Source organism: Schistocerca americana, chromosome 2 (assembly GCF_021461395.2).
Source record: "Schistocerca americana isolate TAMUIC-IGC-003095 chromosome 2, iqSchAmer2.1, whole genome shotgun sequence".
In the NCBI taxonomy this organism is placed as follows: domain Eukaryota; kingdom Metazoa; phylum Arthropoda; class Insecta; order Orthoptera; family Acrididae; genus Schistocerca; species Schistocerca americana.
The window spans coordinates 460818173-460840225 of record NC_060120.1 but is presented as its reverse complement, the minus strand read 5'-3'; the positions used below and the strand labels follow the sequence as shown (position 1 = coordinate 460840225).

At 44.7% G+C, this 22053-nt stretch overlaps 1 protein-coding gene across 1 annotated transcript in view; it reads left to right on the top strand.

The window, feature by feature from the left end:
* The first annotated feature begins 9343 nt into the window (after positions 1-9343).
* Positions 9344-22053, top strand: part of LOC124594809 (tubulin alpha-1C chain-like) — a 107716-nt gene continuing 95006 nt past the window's right edge. The window contains exons 1-2 of the mRNA XM_047133246.1: positions 9344-9431; positions 21170-21317. Of these exons, the coding sequence (XP_046989202.1) occupies positions 21288-21317 (30 nt within the window). The 5' untranslated portion in view covers positions 9344-9431; positions 21170-21287. The remainder of the gene's footprint in view (positions 9432-21169; positions 21318-22053) is intronic.

Below are 22053 nucleotides of genomic sequence, written 5' to 3'. Positions count from 1 at the left end.
TTTCGCGTCTGTAGCACGTCATCTTCGTGGTGTAGCAATTTTAATGCCCAGTAGTGTATTTCATACACTTTTTCCCACAACCTAATGGAACACCTGGCTTGATAAATCGAATGATATGTCTACATCTACATCTACATTTATACTCCGCAAGCCACCCAACGGTGTGTGGCGGAGGGCACTTTACGTGCCACTGTCATTACCTCCCTTTCCTGTTCCAGTCGCGTATGGTTCGCGGGAAGAACGACTGTCTGAAAGCCTCCGTGCGCGCTCTAATCTCTCTAATTTTACATTCGTGATCTCCTCGGGAGGTATAAGTAGGGGGAAGCAATATATTCGATACCTCATCCAGAAACGCACCCTCTCGAAACCTGGCGAGCAAACTACACCGCGATGCAGAGCGCCTCTCTTGCAGAGTCTGCCACTTGAGTTTGTTAAACATCTCCGTAACGCTATCACGGTTAACAAATAACCCTGTGACGAAACGCACCGCTCTTCTTTGGATCTTCTCTATCTCCTCCGTCAACCCGATCTGGTACGGATCCCACACTGATGAGCAATACTCAAGTATAGGTCGAACGAGTGTTTTGTAAGCCACCTCCTTTGTTGATGGACTACATTTTCTAAGGACTCTCCCAATGAATCTCAACCTGGTACTCGCCTTACCAACAATTAATTTTATATGATCATTCCACTTCAAATCGTTCCGCACGCATACTCCCAGATATTTTACAGAATTAACTGCTACCAATGTTTGTTCCGCTATCATATAATCACACAATAAAGGATTCTTCTTTCTATGTATTCGCAATACGTTACATTTGTCTATGTTAAGGGTCAGTTGCCACTCCCTGCACCAAGTGCCTATCCGCTGCAGATCTTCCTGCATTTCGCTACAATTTTCTAATGCTGCAACTTCTCTGTATACTACAGCATCATCCGCGAAAAGCCGCATGGGACTTCCGACACTATCTAATGTCAAACATTATGGCTGGAATTTGCAATGCAATATTTTCATAAAATCAAAATTAAATCTGTAGTCTGGCCACAGCCGCTTCCGGGTGGAGAGGGCGCCAACGCAAGCTAGCGAAGTGAGGCTAGACAAGGAAGTAGGTCGTTCGAGTCTTAGCGTTGGAAAAATTTTCTTGACTACATTCGTACAATAACCGGCTTCAAGAGGGTGAAACGCTGTCGATCTACAGCGGCTGATCGCCAGACCGAGAACCAGGGTCCTGGATTACGCTATAAACCTCTTTGCAGTGTCTCATGAAATGGGGGAATATGACACTGTTGATGGTCATCCGTACGCTGGATACATTGAACTCGCCAACTTGGCCGTTTTTAGAGGGAAGTAGGCTGTGTCGGCAACGTATTTCGCCTTCTTTCCAAAAGAGGAGAAAGGAAGATTAAGATTTAGCGACACGCCGATGATGATGAAGCAGTAACTCGGCTTGGGAATGGCTGGGGAAGAAGGCTACACCTTTTTGAGAGGAAAGATTGCGGCGATTTAGAACAGAAAAAACAGTGTTGGCTGCACAAGACAGGTTTATATAATCTTCAGATGTGATGTGTTTCGCCTGTTCTAGGCATCATCAGACATTCTGGGAAAATTATAGAGTGGTATAAGTACAAATTGCTGCTGAAGGCAATAATAAATGAATAAATTAAAAAATAACAAGAGGAAGACATACACCGATTGGACTATGGAGCACAGGGCCACATTTGTTTTCAGGGTGTGGTGAGGGGTATAAGCACTATGGGACTTAACATCTGAGGTCATCAGTCCCCTAGAACTTAGAACTACTTAAACCTAATCAACCTAAGGACATCATACACATCCATGCCCGAGGCAGGATTCAAACCTGCGACCATATAAGTCGCGCGGTTGCAGACTGAAGCGCCTAGAACCGCTGAGCCATAATGGCCAGCAACTGTCTCCTCCCAGTTCTTTGGGACTCTTAACCACGTTTGACGCCTCCGATTACGAGTAGGAAGATTTTTGTCGGTAATGTAGTGAAGCACTGACAGTGGCTACCTGGCTGTCACAGCCAGCTTCTGTGGGACTTCGACGCCTCGCTCACGATTAGAAATAATTTTTATCGGTAAGATCAGTTATGGTGCAATATTTTATGAATTGAAATTTATACCTCGCACCAGCCCCAGAAACACAAATGTGGCCCTGTGCTCTGTAGTCCAATCGGTGTATGTCTTTCTTTTGCTATTTTTAGTTTGTTCATTTAATATTGCCTTCAATAGCAATTTATACTTGTACCAGTTTGTAATTTCTCCAAAGTGTCTGATGATGCCTAGAAAAGTCGAAACGTGTCATATGTGAGGATTAAAAAAACCTATCCTGTGCAACCAAGACTGTTTTTTCTGTTCTAGAGATCTATTAAGGTTGCTGCAACGGTGCCATTGCGGTAGTCATGGAGTGGAGTGATTTTAATTTAAACGATTTAGGGAATCAACGGGAGTTAAACAACCGCCCTTCCTCCGAGAAGGCGCACGCAACGGTTGATAAACTGTGCTCAGGTCCGGAGGTAATGATGTTCAAATTTTCCTTCTATACTCCTGTTCAGATTTTGTGTTGTATCTGTAAAGCAATTCAAACGAAGCCCGCAATGGTTCCTTATCGAAAGCCGTCGCCCTATTCTGCTCGCGACATTGGCCGAACTGTGTCAGTGGTCCGCTCGTAATGGCTTAGCTGTCAGCTGGACATTTCCTGTAACTTCCTATTTTTCTCTTCCTTTCATTCCACGTTCGCTCACAACACAAACACAGCACTGCGCTGCACGAGAACTCGTTGACGCTAGGCTGTGGCCGCAAGGCCTTAATTATCACCTTGAAAAATAAAGTTACGCAATCAGTGTTTGGTTATTTGCAGTTACATGTCTGCAGCAGCTGTACACATTAAACTCTCTGGGTCACAACGTCGTAGCAAGCCGCCAGAAGAACGGAAACAAAATGGTGCAGCCCGTTGTTAAGGTGGAGTATAGTGCGCAGTTAGTTTTTGCATTTGAAGAGGAACAACGATGCAGTAATCCATACTGAGTTGGTAGAAGTGTACGGCAAAAATACACCAATATATGACACGGTGGTTAGGTGGCGCAGACGTGTCCGGTGTGGCCGAAAAAGTCTGAACGACGAAGAACTAAGGGTCAGGAATAGCAAGATAGTGGAGGTCTTGGCGTTAGAAGAGCGGCATATAACAATAGTGATAGTGGAAAAACTGAAACTCAGTTGCAGACTAGTTTTCAACATCTTTCACGAAACTGTGGACATGAGAAGGATCACCACCTGCTGGGTTTCGCGACAGACCACAACCTTTCATACAACCCGCCGAACCGAAGCATCAGCGTAGATGTAGCGGCTGTGTCAGGCCAATACGGAGGAATTACTTTTGAATACATTATGGAAGTGACAGTGATCAATGTGTTACAAATATTTACTTTCAAAAACAGTCTTGGTCACAATTTATTTATTACGGTGACCGGTTTCGACCACTACTGTGGTCATCTTCAGACCAATGAGTAAGATCCTCCTTCTGCTGGAGAATCACTACTATCTTACTCATTGGTCTGAAGACGACCACTTCTGATAGTAGCGATTCTCCAGTAAAAGGAGGATCTTACTCATTGGTCTGAAGATGACCACAGTAGTGGTCGAAACCGGTCACCGTAATAAATAAATTGTGATCAAGACTGTTTTTGATAGTAAATATCAATACAGAGGACTTCTTCGGCCGTCTGATCACCATGGGCCGCCGCTAGGTGTATCGCTATGGCCCTGAGAAGTAAGAACAAAGCAAGAGGTGGAAACATGTGGGTTACCATCGCCGAAAAAGGAGAGGACCCATCACTGTCGGGCAAGGTGAGGCTAAGTGTTCTTTCTTTAATTGCCAACTGTGATGTCGTCCTATCACATTGTGCTCGTAGGAAGCAGATGGTCACAGAAATCTGACGAGCTTACTGGAAGCTGAAACATCCTGGCAGATTAAAACTGTGTGCCGGACCGAGACTCGAACTCGGAAAGCTGTCAAAAAGAAGCGTCCCGGAAGTTGTAGGGGGCGTTTCTGATCCACATCATCGCCCCATCACTTTTCGGCACAGGACACAGTCACAAATGTTGCTTCTTTGGGCTGTGTAATTTTACCTTACCCCCTATTCTCCTGACACGGCAACAAATGACTTCTTCCGTTTTCCTGCGATGAGAAATCCAGTGCGTTGCAGGAATTCCCAGGATGACAATGAGGTGGTTTTCGAAATGTGATGTTTGCTGAATAGCTAAAATGTATATCATTTATACAATCTACGTCTCCACGATGCGCCAATGGATGAGAAAAAACGTCTCATTGAAGGGTTAATATAAAGGGTGATCCGAAACTATTGGTTCGCTTTAATACAAGAGGTAAAGAACATCAAAACAAACATATTTAGTTGTTCAAAATGGCTCTGAGCACTATGGGACTTAACATCTATGGTCATCAGTCCCCTAGAACTTAGAACTACTTAAACGTAACTAACCTAAGGACATCACACAACACCCAGTCATCACGAGGCAGAGAAAATCCCTGACCCCGCCGGGAATCGAACCCGGGAACCCGGGCGCGGGAGGCGAGAACGCTACCGCACGACCACGAGCTGCGGACATATTTAGTTGTGGTACATGTAGTCCCTGACAGCAATTTCCGCTACTAGGGACAATTTACACAGATGGTAGGTTAGCATGCTGGTTACAGGAGTGGTATTCACAGGAACTGCTCGAATACACGACTGTTGGCCTGCAGTACATCGTCGGACCATTCACTGTTGTGGTTGTTCGATTATTCCTGGCATGTCCGCAATGGAACCAACAGCGATGGCGAATCTCGTGACGAGGTCTTCTTCTGTTTCGAAAACAGTTTCTTGCATCAGCTACTTCATATTCCTTTAGAGGTAGAAATCCAGACACGTGAGGTCGATTGCCCTAGATGGCCATTCCAAGGGGCTCCTCGGTTGATCCATCGATTCCAGGAGATGGGGCTCAGACGATTCCTCACAGCAATGTTAAAATGGGCTTGCACACCATCGTGTCTGCTTGCGAATGAATCGACGTGTTTCCAAGCAGACCTCAGAGCCAACCATTCCTACACAGAGCAGGTTTGAATGTCAGTACACATTCCCAGTCACCGACACCTACACAACAGCTTAAGTCAGCATCACTGATAAAATATTCCCTAACATTATAAGTTGACTTCGGAGACCAAACATCCCCAATCAAAATACATTTGTTTTGATGTTTACCTCCTGTATTAATTTGAACGAATTGTTTCACAATTCCCTGTGCACAGAAGTTCCATGGTCACAAAAAAATGGTTCGAATGGCTCTGAGCACTATGGGACTCAACTGCTGTGGTCATCAGTCCCCTAGAACTTAGAACTACTTAAATCTAACTAACCGAAGGACATCACACACACCCATGCCCGAGGCAGGATTCGAACCTGCGACCGTAGCAGCAGCGCGGCTCCGGACTGGAGCGCCTAGAACCGCACGGCCACCGCGGCCGGCTCCATGGTCACAGCTTTATTTTTGTGAGGTGATAGAACTTGTCGACTGCCTGTCCTTCACCGAGGAAAGATGACCCATTTTACGTTACTTCACTACTTCCGGGTGATGTGGCGTGGTGATTTATAATCCGGACTCGTATTCGCGAAGACTCCGCCCATCCATCTAGAGTTAGTTTTCCCAGTTATTTATACTAGTCACCGAGACGAATGTCGCTGGGGTTCCATCAAATATAACACCCCGACTTCATTCCCTTTGCATGTCCAAATTGTGCTAACAAGGACGTATAACACCAACAGTCCTTTCTTTTTTTAATTTTTTAAGTCGTGGCTTCGCAGTGGGATTCCAGCAGTAGGGCTGAACTGTTCAGTGTTGGAGGCGAGAACTACACGAACAAAACAATTGTGAAATTGTTATTTCGATTCTGTTACTGTTGACAACATTGAAAATCTTGCAAGAGAACGGAATGAAAGTTATCACAAAAAAACTAAGGTGCTGAGAATGTGTGACAAAGAACATGTGAAAGTGAAAACAACAGTAAGTCACATTGAACGGTAATTGACAACAGGACGGGTAAAAACGAAATACGATCAACAACTGCTACAGTAAAGTAAACTTTCCAGGAAAAAAGGCTTATTGTGCAGCAAATTGAGATTTGAGGTTGAAAGTTCGTTGTTACTTTGCAACTTCCATATTTCATTTACTATTTCTACATTTGAGTTACTTCGGATAACAGTGGTTGCAGACTCACACCAAGATGCCACTCTGTGCCTAGTATCGGTCGTGAGCAGCTTTGTTAGCTTTGGGTAGTCTCTGAAGTACTTGGGAAGTAGGCTTTTGGTTTCCGGGTGAGCCAGCCAGTGAAATCGCACTATGAACTCAGGGGCCTCAGTTCGAATAGGAACAGTATCGTCTCTCGTCGTGTAGAGAAAGGGCGTGTTGGTGGTTGAATGCTGCAGGTCGGCGATGTACTGAAGCTGTATGAAGGGAATGCATAGTTACTATATGAAGCTCTCCGTCTTCAGGCCACAAATGGTCCATCGGGACCATCCCCCCTCCGTGTCATCCTCAGTTGAGGATGCGGATAGGAGGGACGTGTGGTCAGCACACCGCTCTCCCGGTCGTTATGATGGTTTTCTGTGACCGGAGCCTCGCATCACGAGGCTGAGTGCACACCGGAAAATGGCAACACCGCACGGCGGGCTGGATGGTCACCCATCCAAGTGCCAACCACGCCCGACAGCGCTTAACTTCGGTGATCTCACGGGAACAGGTGTGTCAACTGCGGCAAGGCCGTTGTCCATAATTACTATATGATTTTGCTAAAGTTTCACGACGAACGGGTGGTTCACGCTTAACTAACTCGTCACTTTCATGCGGTGGACCCGTGTGCTTCATGCGGACATCAGTTATTTGTGTATGTGGAGAGAGTTCTTTTCGAGGCTTAGTAAAAAATTCCTTGCTATCAGTTCATCTTGATCGCAGTGGAGTCAGTCTAGCAGATCTATCAGTGAATCATTGTAAATGCCTCACGAATTATATTGAACTTTGTTTGGTTTAATCATTCACGTAATGGAACTCTACATGGCACGTGCCTCTTGTGTTCTAGTTGTGTATTAGTACGTTTTATTTGCTTTTCTGAAGTCAGTTACATGAGTCTGCATTCAAATGTTATTGCTATTCAGTTTTCGTTCCACCCGTCTTTCTATCTGAAAGAATTAGGGTGACTTCCACTTCGTATGCGCTCGCACTATGTGAAACGAACCACGTGACTCTAGCATTGGTATTAATTTCTCACTGAAATTCACATCAATGCTAACATCAGTCTCACTGAGGATTATACACCTCGTTCTTTGCTTGATTTTCAGCGGATAAGGTAAGATTTTGACTCTGATGCAGACCGCAGAGACTCTGTGCTTTGTTCTACAGAACGTGTGTAGATTCGAGACAGCATATTTGACTGTAGTCACAACAGCTTGGGGCTCACATCCAAATTTGCGTTACAGCTGACTACAAACCTTGTTGTGTAAGCACTTTATGCTTGTTGAGATAGCTGATACGACTGATCATGTTCAATGAAGTTCAATTTCCTTCTGGCCAGTACAAACCACTGCGCACCTAATGTAAGCTGCTCCTGGATGTTGCGGATGTTTAGCTTCTCTGACACACCTTAACATGTGTTTCGTGATAGCTGTTCGTGCTGCACATTGTTAAAGGATTATAGAGCTGTTTTGGAAGATAAAGTAAAATTGTTGAAAATCAACTATGCTCACGATGTTATAGCACTCACAGTATTATAATGCAAAAAGGCGCAACAGACTAAGTGAAAACGGCACACAAAGTCTCCAGTTTTAAAAGAAAAGCTGCAATTCGGAAATAATTTTACGTGCCCAGTTATAAAGTACTTCCTGACCGCTGACATGCATATTAAGTAAAATAGAACTTTTTTACGTTACATCAAAACATTTAAAAAGTTTATTGCAACAACAATCTAACCATCCGGAAAGAGTTCTAAGTGTATGTGAAATTCATCAACGAAGTGCTCCTTTGTAGAAGTGTCAGTGGTAACGTAGCTGCACGCCAAGAGGTTGCTGGCGGATTTTTTTGACTTATTCCTAAGATCGATGGACGTAGCAGTCGTCCGAGCGGTTCTAGGCGCTACAGTCTGGAACCGCGAGACCGCTACGTTCGGAGGTTCGAATCCTGCCTCGGGCATGGATGTGTGTGATGTCCTTATGTTAGTTAGGTTTAAGTAGTTCTAAGTTATAGGGGACTGATGACCTAAGCAGTTAAGTCCCATAGTGATCAGAGCCATTTGAACCATTTGACGTAGCAGTCGCAGAGTGGCTCGAAATTTGCACTCACCCTTCTTGACACAACGCATCGAATTTGTTTCTTAACAACTGTTTCTCAGCATAACCTACGCTGCAATACCCTTACAAGCTCTTCAGGCTATTTCTGACCACTCTATATACTGCGTGGTAAAGGAATTCTGCCGGCCGGAGTGGCCGAGAAGTTCTAGGCGCTACAGTCTGGAACCGCACGACCGCTACGGTCGCAGGTTCGAATCCTGCCTCGGGCATTGATGTGTGTGATGTCCTGAGGTTAGTTAGGTTTAAGTAGTTCTAAGTTCTAGGGGACTGATGACCTCCGATGTTAAGTCCCATAGTGCTCAGAGCCATTTGAACCAAAGGAATTCTAACAGGTATCGACGGTACAGTGGAAGGGCAGAAATAAGTAGGAAGAAGAAGAATAAAGATATTGGATAATGTGGGAAAAGAAGGAAGTTTAGTTTAGCCGCTAGTCGACATCGAGGTTGTAAAAGGTGGAGCACAAGCTCGGTCTGCTCTAGGATTGGCCGTACCCTTTCAAAGGAACCATTCCGGAATTTTCCTGGAGCGAGTTAGCGATATCACGGAAAACCTAAAGCTGTATAGCCGAACCCGGATTTGAACCGTCGTTCTCCCGAATGCAAGTCCACTGCGCTAGCCACTGCGCCACCTCGATCGGCGATAACGTGAAAAGAGGAAGATACCAAACTACTTAGCAGCTGACCTCGAACAGGCTCGGATAGAGACAGAAATGGTGTCAGGAACCTGCCAATAGGCAGCATACGTTATGATGGGGTTTGAGGGCCTCTGTTGAGGCCGTACTTGGGTCATGACCTGTGAGCAAGTGAGGTGGGCGGTGCCAGGGACCTGGCAGACAGACGGTGCCGGCGCCAGGCGGGGGTGGCTGGTGGGGGCGGCGGGGCGCTTTATTATATAAGGCGGCCAGCGGCGCGCCGCCTCACTCTCCGGCAGACCTCTGGGGGCGTCGCATCGAGACACGCGCAGAGCACCGCCGCCGCCGCCGCCGCCTCCTGCACCGCAGAACGACTCCGCGTCATGGTGAGTCGCGATGCCACGCGCACCACCTCTCTGTGCCGCACCACTAGCGAGGATCACCGCAGCTTGCTTCTGCAGCATTTAGTGCACTAGCTTCCGTCATGTACTGTAGTGGAGCCGATTTCGCTTATTTCGAGAGCTGGAACAGTGTCAGCGATGCATTATTTGTTTCGTCCCATTTCTCTCACACATTCTGTAACACTTCTCTCGTAATCTTGTCCCCTCCCACAGTCCACTCCAACACCATAAATTTTGTAATTTAACAAACGCAGGAGAAGCACAGCGGCCTTCGTAATTAATGTACTGATAAACCACTATACGTCGGGCCTTATTAGATTTATTGACTAAGTCCATTCTTCAGTCGCGACGATCCTCGTTTAGTCATTGTGCTAGTGGCAACAAGTTAGACGTTTAAAACACCACACAGCACTATCGTCAACACAAAGTGACGATGGTGTCGCATTCTACTTTAGAAGTCTAACTTTTTGCCGCTAGGGTAATGAGTAACTGAGTATACTCAGCGGTTTATCTGTAACTTACATGTTATGATTTATATTCCGGGCAGAAGCACATACACCTATAGACATCATATTCACGCTGATTTACGTAAACTTGGTATTTCAGGAGATGTTGAAAACATTGGTCCGAGGTTTGTGACGTGTCATTGATAGTAAAGCGATTAGTATTTTGGTGTATAGTGAAGTAGTAGCCCATCACTTTTTATTTACCGGTGTAGTGAAGCACTTATGTTCTTTTCCCGACAGTCGATACCGATTGAAAAGTAGAGTTTGCTAATGTAATGCTTCGCAGCATTACAGCGAAAATTTTCGGAAGGGAACGTGTGAAATACAAAAGCCAGGGCTGCTCGCCCAGTGCAGTTTCACCTTCGTGACCACGTAAACATTGAGTAAGGGGGAGGAGTTCAAGTCTTCTTCATATGTAGCACATCTTCCTCCCATTTTTGCGAAACAATTCGCTGCAGGATAAAAGGGGCTCATGTCATTATACTTCCGTTCCCGATATCTCATTAACACGGTAACTCAAGTACATAGTTCTTTTTTAAAGTGCTTCATCTAATAGGAATGTAAATAGAAATTGATATATATATTGACCATATAGCAGATCACTTGTTAACAAATGTACCGTGAGTTGTGAAATACGTTGTTTCGTGTTCTTCAATAGTGTCGGGAATATTTTGGCTTGACGCTTCGGGTAACTCAATAAATATGTATAACAGCTCACATGCAAGCAGTTGTCGCCATTTCATGTTGACAGCACTGCCGCGAAGATTTAAACGGAAATTAATGTGCGCAAGCACGCGACACGCGTCTCAGAAGGTACGGTAAATATTTATAAAGTTAAAAGAGGAGACAGTTTAGGCGCTTCTGTTGAAGTACTAGAGGGTAAGACAACACGACGACCGACTTAAAAAGAAATATGTCAAGAAGGGTGAGTGCAAATTTCGAGCCAGTCTGCGACTGCTACGTCCATCGATCATAGGAATAAGTCATAAAATCCGCCAGTAGCCTCTTGGCGTGCAGCTACGTTACGACTGACATTTTGACAAACGGAGCACTTCGTTGATCAATTTCACATAGCTTAGAACTCTTTCCGGATGGTTATGTTGTTGTTGCAATAAACTTTTTAAATGCTTTGACGTTGTTGTGGTCTTCAGTCCAGTGACTGGTTTGATGCAGCTCTCCATGTGTAACGTAAAAAAAAGTTCCATTTTACTTAATATGCATCTCATCGGTCAGGAAGTACTTTTTAACTGGACACGTAAAATTATTTCCGAATTCTAGCTTTTCTTTTAAAACTGGAGACTTTTTGTGCCGTTTACATTTAGTTTGATGCGCCTTTTTGCGTTATAGTACTGTGGGCGCTATAACAACGTGAGCATAGTTGCTTTCCGGGAGCAATTGAAACTGCTGCCAGCAAATGCGCTGTCACTTCCTTTAGATCTATGCAACCAGCTGCTCCTGCATGTTGCGGAATGTTTAGCTTCTCTGACACACCTTAACATGTGTTTCGTGATAGCTGTTCGTGCTGCACATTGTTATTGGTTAACGGATTATAGAGCTGTTTTGTAAGATAAAGTAAAACTGTTAACGGGCGATCAAGAAGTTGGAGCTCAGCTAGTGATGAAGAGAGTATGTGTACGTCCGAAGGTAACACAAGGAATAAGGTAATACCTTTTGTCACTGGACAGCATAATTACATAGGCAATTTCAAGGAGCAGTATAAACTGGAGCCCTATTATCTTCAAGGAAGTCATTCTTCTTGTCCAGATATTTATGTCTTCGTTACACCAATTCATAAATGCATGCATGCAAGAAATATGTGCCAGGCTCTCGAAGACAATTCCAGGGCGACCCGGACAACAGTGCAGTCCTTGCCGTAAGGCGGAAACGGTGCGCTTTATCTGACGTCCAAAGGGACATCATCATCGGCTTACAGGACAAGGGTAGAATCATTTCCGAAGCGGCTAAGTTTGTAAACTGTTCGCGTGCCGCCGTGTTTAAAGTATACCGTGCATGGCAAAATGGCGCTATCCAAAACTGGTGCCGAGGCAGGGCAGGTGAAATGCACCACTGGCCATACATGACAGAAGCGAACAACGGCTGCGGAGATATGTATGGCGAATAGACTTGCAAGTGTTGAGCAACTGATCACCGAGATGAACCAAGGGGCTACCAACAGCGTCTCCTCAGCGACCGTTCAACGAACGTTGCTGCGCATGGGCCTCTGCTGCTAGCGCCTGCTTCATGCACTCATGCTGACTGCTGTGCATCGGCGACGAAAGCTGGAATTTTTACGCCAATACCGCAAATGGACGTCCAACGTCCACTGAGTGGCGACAGGAGGCGTTTTCAGATGAATCACGTTTTATGCTCCATCGGCCTGAAACGCCTGAAAGTAAAAACCCTGCAATAATTGTCGGAAGGGTGTAGGTCGGAGGAGGGAATGTTGTGATACAGGGAATGTTTTCGTGGCACATCTTGGGTGACCTGTCATTTAGGAAGGCACTCTGGATCGACACAAGTATGCATCTATCCTTGGAAACCATGTCCAACACTACATGCAGTTTGTTTCTCCTCGGCACGTGTCCACCTAAGAGCAAAAAAATGTTCAAATGTGTGTGAAATCTTATGGGACTTAACTGCTAAGGTCATCAGTCCCTAAGCTTACACACTACCTAACTTAAATTATCCTAAGGACAAACACACACTCACCCATGCCCGAGGGAGGACTCGAACCTCCTCCGGGACCAGCCGCGCAGTCTATGACTGCAGCGCCTTAGACCGACCTACGAGCAGGACAATGCAACATGTCGCTCAGATCGCAATGTACATGGGTATATCGAAGAGCACTATTTTGAGTTTACCGTACTTCCCCGGCTACCAAACTGCCCGGATTTAAACCCAATCGAGAATCTGTGGGACCACCTCGATCGGGCTGTTGGTACCGTGGATCCTCAACCTTGAAACCTAGCGCAGACGACCGCGGCAATGGAGTCGGCTTGGCTCCACATCACTATCGGTACCTTCCAAAACCTCATCGACTCTCTTCGTGCTCGTCTCGCAGCGGCCTGCGCTGCAAACGGTGATTATTCAGGCTTCTGACAGGCGGTCGCATTAATGCTACTGGATAGAGTAATGTCACTCTTAAAAGATATCGGAAACCAAACTTTCGTCTCTTAGGGAAACGTTTCGATGCTACTGCAAGACCCTTACTGGGACCAGTCGTATACACTAACGGCCATTAAAATTGCTACACCAAGAAGAAATGCAGATGATCAACGGGTATTCATTGGACAAATATATTATACTAGAACTGACATGTGATTACATTTTCATGCAATTTAGGGGCATAGATCCTGAGAAATCATTACCCATAACAACCACCTCTGACCGTAATAACGGCCTTGATTCCCCTGGGCATTGCGTCAAACAGAGCTTGGATGGCGTGTATAGGTACAGCTGCCCATGCAGCTTTAACGCGATACCACAATTCATCAAGAGTAGTGACTGGCGTATTGTGACGAGCCAGTTGCTCGGCTACCATTGATTGGCCACACGTCTTCAGTTGGTGAGATATGTGGAGAATGTGCTGGTCAGGGCAGCAATCGAACATTTTCTGCATCCAGAAAGGCCCGTACAGGACCTGCAACATGCGGTCGTGCATTATCCTGCAGAAATGTAGGGTTTCGCAGGAATCGAATGGAGGGTAGAGCCACGGGTCGAAACACGTCTGAAATGTAACGTCCACTGTTCAAAGTGCCGTCAGTGCGAACAAGAGATGAACGAGACGTGTAACCAATGGCTCCCCATACCATCACGCCGGGTGATACGCCATTACGGCGATGACGAATACACGCTTCCAATGTGCGTTCACCGCGATGTCGCCAAACACGGATGCGACCATCCTGACGCTGTAAACAGAACCTTGATTCATCCGAAAAAATGACGTTTTGCCATTCGTGCACCCAGGTTCCTCGTTGAGTACACCATCGCAGGCGCTCCTGTCTGTGATGCAGCGTCAAGGGTAACCGCAGCCATGGTCTCCGAGCTGATAGTCCACGCTGCTGCAAACGTCGTCGAACTGTTCGTGCAGATTGTTGCTGTCTTGCGAACGCCTCCATCTGTTGATTCAGTGCCCGAGACGTGTCTGCACGATCCGTTACAGCCATGCGGATAAGATGCCTCTCATCTCGATTGCTAGTGATACGAGGCCGTTGGGATCCAGCACGGCGTTCCATATCACCCTCCTGAACCCACCGATTCCATATTGTGCTAACAGTCATTGGATCTCGACCAACGCGAGTAGCAATGTCGCGATACGATAAACCGCAATCGTGGTAGGCTACAATCCGACCTTTATCAAAGTCGGAAACGTGATGGTACGCGTTTCTCCTCCTTACACGAGGCATCACAACGACGTTTCACCAGGCAACGCCGGTCGATTGCTGTTTGTGTATGAGAAATCGGTTCGAAACGTTCCTCGTGTCATCACGTTGTAGGTGTCGCCACCGGCGCCAATCTTGTGTGAATGCTCTGAGAAGCTAATCATTTGCTTCTACAGCATATTCTTCCTGTCGGTTAAATTTCGCGTCTGTAACACGTTATCTTCGTGGTGTAGCAATTTTAATGGCCAGTAGTATACTTTCAGAGTGTAAGAGATGAATGATAAGAGAAATGATCAGTATTCGGGAGTAGTTGGTTTCCAGCCTTTCCCCGGCCACCCTAATTTAGGTGTCCCTAGTAACTGGAGGCAAATATGAAGAAAGTCTCTTTAAAACGACGGTGGCTCATTCCCTAACCGCGTTTGTGTTCCATAGACCTTGTCGTCTAAAGCAGATTAAACCCTGCTCTCACCTCGTTCATTCGCAGTCATATACTGGCTTACGAAATTCTTGAATGAGTCGTACTATCATAACGAAATGAAGTAAGACTTTTTTTTAAAATAGAGAAACTGAGTTTGAATTTTGTGTATCATACACGACGTGGACAACCATATACTTGCAGAACAACCCTTAATCTTTTTTTTTTCCTTGCCTTGTGTGCACTCTCAATGAGGTTACCTTCACAACTGTAATATCTTGTGCAGGGGTTCGTAATAAACAGAGGTTTGTGGGTGTCTTCGTGGTAATAAGTCGCTTTTCCCGAGTTAGCAGTCCGACTTTTCCCTCGCGCTTCAAAACTGTCTCCAGAACTTGGGGGACTGCTACATTAAATACAACGCCCTACAAGCCTTTCTTAAAATAAATGCGTTAAATAGTTCATCGACTGCGAGAGTGCCTTTCTGTGTGTTTATGCTGTTCATTACCGGCTCTACTGCCAATGCTTTAACGTCTCTTTTCAAGCAAGACCTAGGAGAACATAAAAGGAAGCGATTAATCAAAATTCATGGAAACCTTGCTGGAGATTCGTTCAGTCAGATAAAATGTGCTACTAGTTATGTTCAAAATAAATCCGATTTAAGATGTTCATCCAACTTGTTGACTATAACTAGGCGACTGGCAACTAGGCGACTGGTGAAAGAGACGACGCCAGTGGCATCCCATTACACAGTTGCACAACAGCAAAAAAGCTTTTGCGATAACATGATACGTCCGCGAGAAAAGCATTAACTTTCTGTTACACATAGATGATGGAGGTGTGAAAAAACGATTCGTGTTCTACAGCAATACTAATACAGCACTAAAATTATACGCATTTTTGATGCCACCCAGAACTGCGATAATCATGAACCTCCAATCGACCATGAAAATGTTAGACACAGAGCACAAGCTTGGAATGGACAGTCATGCCGCGGCCTATTAGAAGGAACAATTCCAATGTTCTCTTCAAATGATTAACAGATGTAAAATCTAAATTAGGATGAGCGGTAAAGATTCCTAATCATTTCCAACTACGAGTCGAGTGTCTTAACAACTTGCAACGTAAATCTAAAGCAGTGTTTCATTATATAGCACTGGTCTGCAGGCATCCTATCAGAAGTGACAGATTAATCAACAACTGAACGACCCTGAATCACAGCACAGTTTGTACACGGCACTAAATATACGGGAATTTTGTTCAGGAAACAAATAACTTCGTGGGACCGATTGCTACACTCACTTGATCTTTCTGGCAATTTTGTATTCTGCACACAAAGATCAAACAATTTTAGGAAGAAAGTTATTTTGACGACAATGAAGATATAAGATACTAAGACAACGATAGTTCTGTAGGTGATAACAGGAGAAAAGGGTTTCAAAGCATGAAGGTTGAAATAAGGACTGGTTTGTATTTAGACCTGCAGGTGTCAGTTGACGTCTTTTTGACGATGACCTCAGTGTTATTGGGTAGTGAGGTGTGCACCTCATACGTTGACAGTGAGTTTACGAACTTGATTGTCGGGCCTCTACCTGCGTATTTGCAATATCCTGCGACTGAGAATCAAGTCTTACGGACTCAAAGCGGCGCTGTCCCATGTGCTCACTCGTGTGTCTGGGTTTGTGGCCGAGGAGGCCGCTGTCAGCCGCCCGTCACGGCCAGAGACCAGTAAGCTGGCTACTGACGACCGGCCCCTCTTCCCACCGGCCCCTTCCCGTGTCCGCTTTCCGGATGGCTGCTGTGCAGATCCGCGAAACGGTGGCGCCGGTTAAATAGGGCGTAGCTTTGCTGGCGGACGTGCACTTAAGCAGCTAACGAGCGCAGCTAGAGCCAGTGACCGTGAAGTACAGAGCTGTGTGCCATACCTTTAGGATAACAATTAAACAAGCGTTTTTGTCTGGTTTGATGTGGGGCTACAACTATTACATCTCCTTTGTCAACCTCTCCATTTTAAAATAGCACCTACACTAAACGTTCTCATATATTTGATGTACATGCTTCCCTGTCTTCCCTCTGACATCTTTCTGTAACACCACATCACAAAAGCTTCGATTCTCTTCTCTCCGGTTTTTCCAAGTCGATCATTCACTTCCGTACAATGCTGTGCACCAGACATATATTCTTTTTGCGACCAACGTTCGGTACTAGCAGACTTTTTCGGGAGAGAAATACTCGTTTCGCTTGCATCCTACGTTCTCCTTGTTCCTTCCAAGAAGTGTTATTTTGCTTGCAAGGTAGCAGAATTCCTTCACTGTGTCTGCTACATGATTCCCAACTTTGGTGCTAATTTGTTACTAACATCATTTCCGCTATTCTTATTACGTCCGTCTTTCTTTACATCGGTCTCAATCCATGTTCTGTGCTCACCTGTCATTTCATTCCTCTTTAACAGGCCCTGTAATCCTTACTCAAGTTCACAGAAAAAATGGTTTAAATGGCTCTGAGCACTATGGGACTTAACTTCTAAGGTCATCAGTCCCCTAGAACTTAGAACTAATTAAACCTAACTAACCTAAGGACATCACACACACCCATGCCCGAGGCAGGATTCAAACCTGCGACCGTAGCGATCGCGCGGTTCCAGACTGTAGTGACTAGAACCGCTCGGCCACCCCGGCCGGCAAGTTCACAGAAAATAGCAGTGCCGTTGGTGAATATTATTATTGAGACAGATAGCACATGATTCTAAAGCTAGTACTATAAGATAAGAAAGTAATGGTCGAAAAAGAATAATTAGCTTTTATCGAAATAAACCACTAAAACCTTATGACAACAATTTACCCTCACAGTACCTGCCCAAGGCGGCACAAATGAGGTTACACTTGCAGAAACTCGACCCAAAACTCTACAGAGAGTCGTTGCTGGGGAGCGTGGCTTATGGACAAAAAAATGGTTCAAATGGCTCTGAGCACTATGGGACTTAACTTCTGAGGTCATCAGTCCCCTAGAACGTAGAACTACTTAAACCTAACTAACCTAAGGACATCACACACATCCATGCCCGAGGCAGGATTCGAACCTGCGACCGTAGGGATCGCGCAGTTCCAGACTGTAGCGCCTAGAACCGCTCGGCCACATCGGCCGGCTCTTATGGACATTTTTCAGTCCTGATGTCGTTGTTGTAGTCATTGAAAATGTCATTACGGTTGAAACAAGCATCAGTCGCGAAAAATATTTATTTCGTGAAATTCGTCGTTTCATAATTACGCTATGTAATCTGTTACTGGAAATGAATCTTTGGTCCAAGACCAAATTGGCCCTATTGCTTGTAAACGTTTTTCATGACAAGGGTGTAATTACCGCAGCACCAAACACTTCATACAGCCTTCTTCGAAGAGTGCATTGCACAAACAAGTTAAAGGGTGTTGTTTGATGAATTTTCTGATGCGCCAACCATTATCGTCTCCTCACATTCTACTCGACCAATAATTCTTGTTAAGAAATTTGCCTAGCTCTACGTCACTTGAACAATCCAGTTTCCCATAAGTTTCTGTTCTACGGCGGTAAATTTCTTCCAACGGGGATTACACCTACTCCGAAACCTCTCCGCTGTGGACGAATCTCAGACGGTAGAGTATCACTCATCAAAGTAGCGTCACGGAAGTTAATGCGACAGGCAGTTGCTTGTGAGGAAACAAACAGTTTACAAGCAGGTACCTCTCACGTATTACTCATTAAAGATCTCATATATATTTTAGTAGTGAGTACTACTGACCATTGGTTCCAAATCTCAAACTATCCAAATGTCAAACTACAGTGTTTAGAATCCGCTACCACTTTCCTAGTGGCAATGTGCAAATGCAGCCACAGACCACACACTATAAGGAAAGGGCGCTGCTGTTGAATAGCGACAAAAAGTCGCATTCCACCACGTAATATGAAAAAAATGAGGGTCAAATTAAAGATATTCGTAAAATACTAGAGAAAATAATAAGTTTACCTGAGAAGAACAATAGAGTATAGAGATTATCTTTAAAAGATCAGCCAGAGAAATAGACTAAATATAAAGAGTGACAGTTTTACAAAGACAGAGAAAAATCCCAGAATCAGTTCCCCTAAAATGGCAACAACAATGTGAGAGGGATTGAAACATAGAGTACATCGTCAAACAATAAGCTTATTTGTTGGTAAAAGAGGATACTTCGATAGGGTTGCCGAAAGAAAAACCACTCACAAGCGAGAATATATAGAAAGAGATGGCTTCAGCTCGTTAAAAGCTACGTTAAAGAAGAGAAAACCATGGGGGACGATGCGGTTTTTTCTTCTTCTTCCTTTCGTTTTTGCCGTCTGACGACCAGGTTAATTCGCGCCAGCTTCGTTTCTTCTTGTCTTTCTCCTTGTCCAACACGCTTTCATTCCCATATTTTACAACCTCTTTCAGCCTTCTCTCCGTGATAATTTTGTTCTGCGTCTAGCTCTGTCCTCAAAACCCGTGGAAACCTGGGTTTTTTACTTTAAAGTCATCCTATTGCATATCTGTGAGTATTGTATTCCCATTTTTCCAGATCCCGTTGTATCTCTCGGATCCAGCGTGCTTTGGCTCTCTTGTTTCAAAGAAACCGTCACCATTATTTGCTGTGTTAACGTCTGCTGGTCCATTCTTAGGATGTGTCCGAAGAAAACGCTCTTTCTTTTCCTGATGATGTCCGAAGAGTCTCTCTGTCTTGGTATACAGTTCTTGGTTCGCTAGTCTTATAAACTGTCCGTCTCTGTTCTTCGAGGCCCTAAAAGCCTCCTGAGGATCTCTCGTTCCACCAGTTCTGGTCTCTTAAGTCTTCGGTTCTTACTGGGTTAAGAGTTTCAGCTGCGTATAAGATTTCAGCGCTGATCACTCTCTCTAATGTCAGTTTTGCATTGATCGAACATAGTCAGTTTGTATGCTGAATTTATTTTGTTTACTCGTGCTCCTATCGTTTGCCTTTCTGGCAAACCAGTTTCTTACCATCGTCCTAGGTATTTAAATCTTCTCACTTCAAGAATTTTCCCTTCTTTTACTGTCATCCATCTAGGAGCTGTATTGATGTTTGTCATATACTGTGTCTTTTCGATGGAGATCTGAGGTAGGACTGCTTTCGCCGCTTCTCCTTGTAACTGTATGGTCTGCTTAACCACCTCTTCTAATGATTTCGATAATATCACAATATCGTCTGCGAATATTCCTTTTCTCTTGCGCCCCAGTCGTATTCCACCCATTCCTTCCATTTCTCGTCGCCACTTCCTGATCATCTTAACAAATATACAGTTAAAGAGCAAAATGAGTCCATCTCCCTGTCTGACTCCAGTTTTAATCTTGAGGGCCTTTGAACACTTTACTCTAACTGGATATTGTGTTGCTTAAGGTCTGTTTAATCAGTTCACTGATTTTCTATCCAACCCCATCTCCTCTAAAATTTGGACCAGTGTTAGTCTGTCTACTGAACCACAAGTTTTCGAGAAGTCTACGATTGAGAGTACGAAATTTTTACTCCTCTGTTTTTGATACGCTATTACCAATTTCAGATTTAAAATTTATTCTACACATGATCTTCTCTTTTTGAAGCCTCCTTGGTACTTACTAGTTTATGGATTTGGTTCATTTTCCACTCTTTTTTTCAATTAAATTCAACGACGGCAAGGTAAACTTGTGATCGCTGTTTCCCTCTGACTCTGCTGTTTCTTACACGATTTACGTACATAAGTTTCCGTAACAATATCCACAGTCCTTTTAAATGTATCAGATGTGATACAAGCCTCTGAAACACGCTTCAGTTGAGAATACACCAGTAACTTGTGTTTTTAGAAAGTTCACAAGTCGCACGCTCTACTTACGACAGAATGCACGCGAGTTGGAAATGCACTATGTGTGACACTTGGCAGTACAGTAGTACTAAAACGTCGCGCTGACAAACCAATGCTGCGGTCGTTTGTCGCTTAGCAGTACCTTTTTGCAAACAAGAACATAGCACAGAACTTTCAATGCTGTATCTGAGCTGCCACCTTATGTTACCCAATTGTGTTATAAAACCACACCAACAAACCTCAGTGTTACTTTATATGTTTCTTCAATATCATCAGAAATTGAATTAACTCTTAATTTCTGTGCTGTTTACTCCCAGGAGTATACTTCTTTCATTCCTGCAGACTTGCTAAAGTTTAATTTGTGTGATTTATAGTAGGTCTACAGTGCATTAACTAACCTTCCCTAATAAATGTTACTAACGTTGGCGCCTTTATACCATTTGCTCAATATGCAAGGAGTCTTTGGGATCTGGGCTGCGGGTTGGTGCATCATGGCTCTCTTGCTGTTTAGATTAGGCCAGCTGGTGTTCCTGTTGCCTGTGTAGCGCACTGGCCTCTCCGACGCCCATTTTGTTTCTGTTGCAGTATGATAGCAACCTCAGCGAGTCGGTAGCGCGCTTTGGCAGACAGTAGTCGCGTTTTCTTCCGCCCCTATCGACGTTTCCAGTCGTGGTCCCCGCAGCGAGAAGTCCAGGCCGGTAGCATGTACCAGAATATGCTGGCTAAGGAAGGGGTAAGGCATCTCTCCTTATACTTGAGCGCTCGTCTCATTAATACGTCCATAATGTACGCTTCTCTTTGATCCCCTAACATTCCCGAATCTAACTGTCGTACTGAAATAACAACAGCAATTATTTACTTACCTGTAAGAAGATTGTCCTAAAATGTTTTGTTATGAGAACTTTCAATTTCTTTATGGAACATCTACACTGTTGGTCATTAAAATTGCAACACCAGGAAGGACAGCAATTAAGGGCATTTTACTTATTGTGTACTCGCAGTATAGTAGAAAGAATACAACATTACATTTGTAGATAGGGTGTACAGGCTGCGAAATTTAGTGCACAGAGCTTCCACCTCTCAAGGCAGTAACTGCTCTACCTCGGTTGGGCATCCAGTCGTATTTCAACTTTGATGGCAGGTGGGAGTACGTCATTCCATGCTCTTTCGACTCTATGCCAGAGTTCATCAATCGTAATGGCGTAATAGTAATCGTGGCATGCCTGTCTCGGTAATTCTTGAACACATATTTCCAACGGATGAGAGATCTGAAAACGCGCTGGCTAGGGCAGTAGTTGAACACCCTCGATACAGGAGTAGGCCTGCACTACGCGGGCAACGTGCGGACTTGCGTTATATTGCTGAAATATGACATCAGGAAGCCACAGAGTACAGAGCACAGTAATCGATTTTAACTCATTAGAAATATACCGCTGTTGGCAAAATTACTGACCATGTGAGCCAGAGAT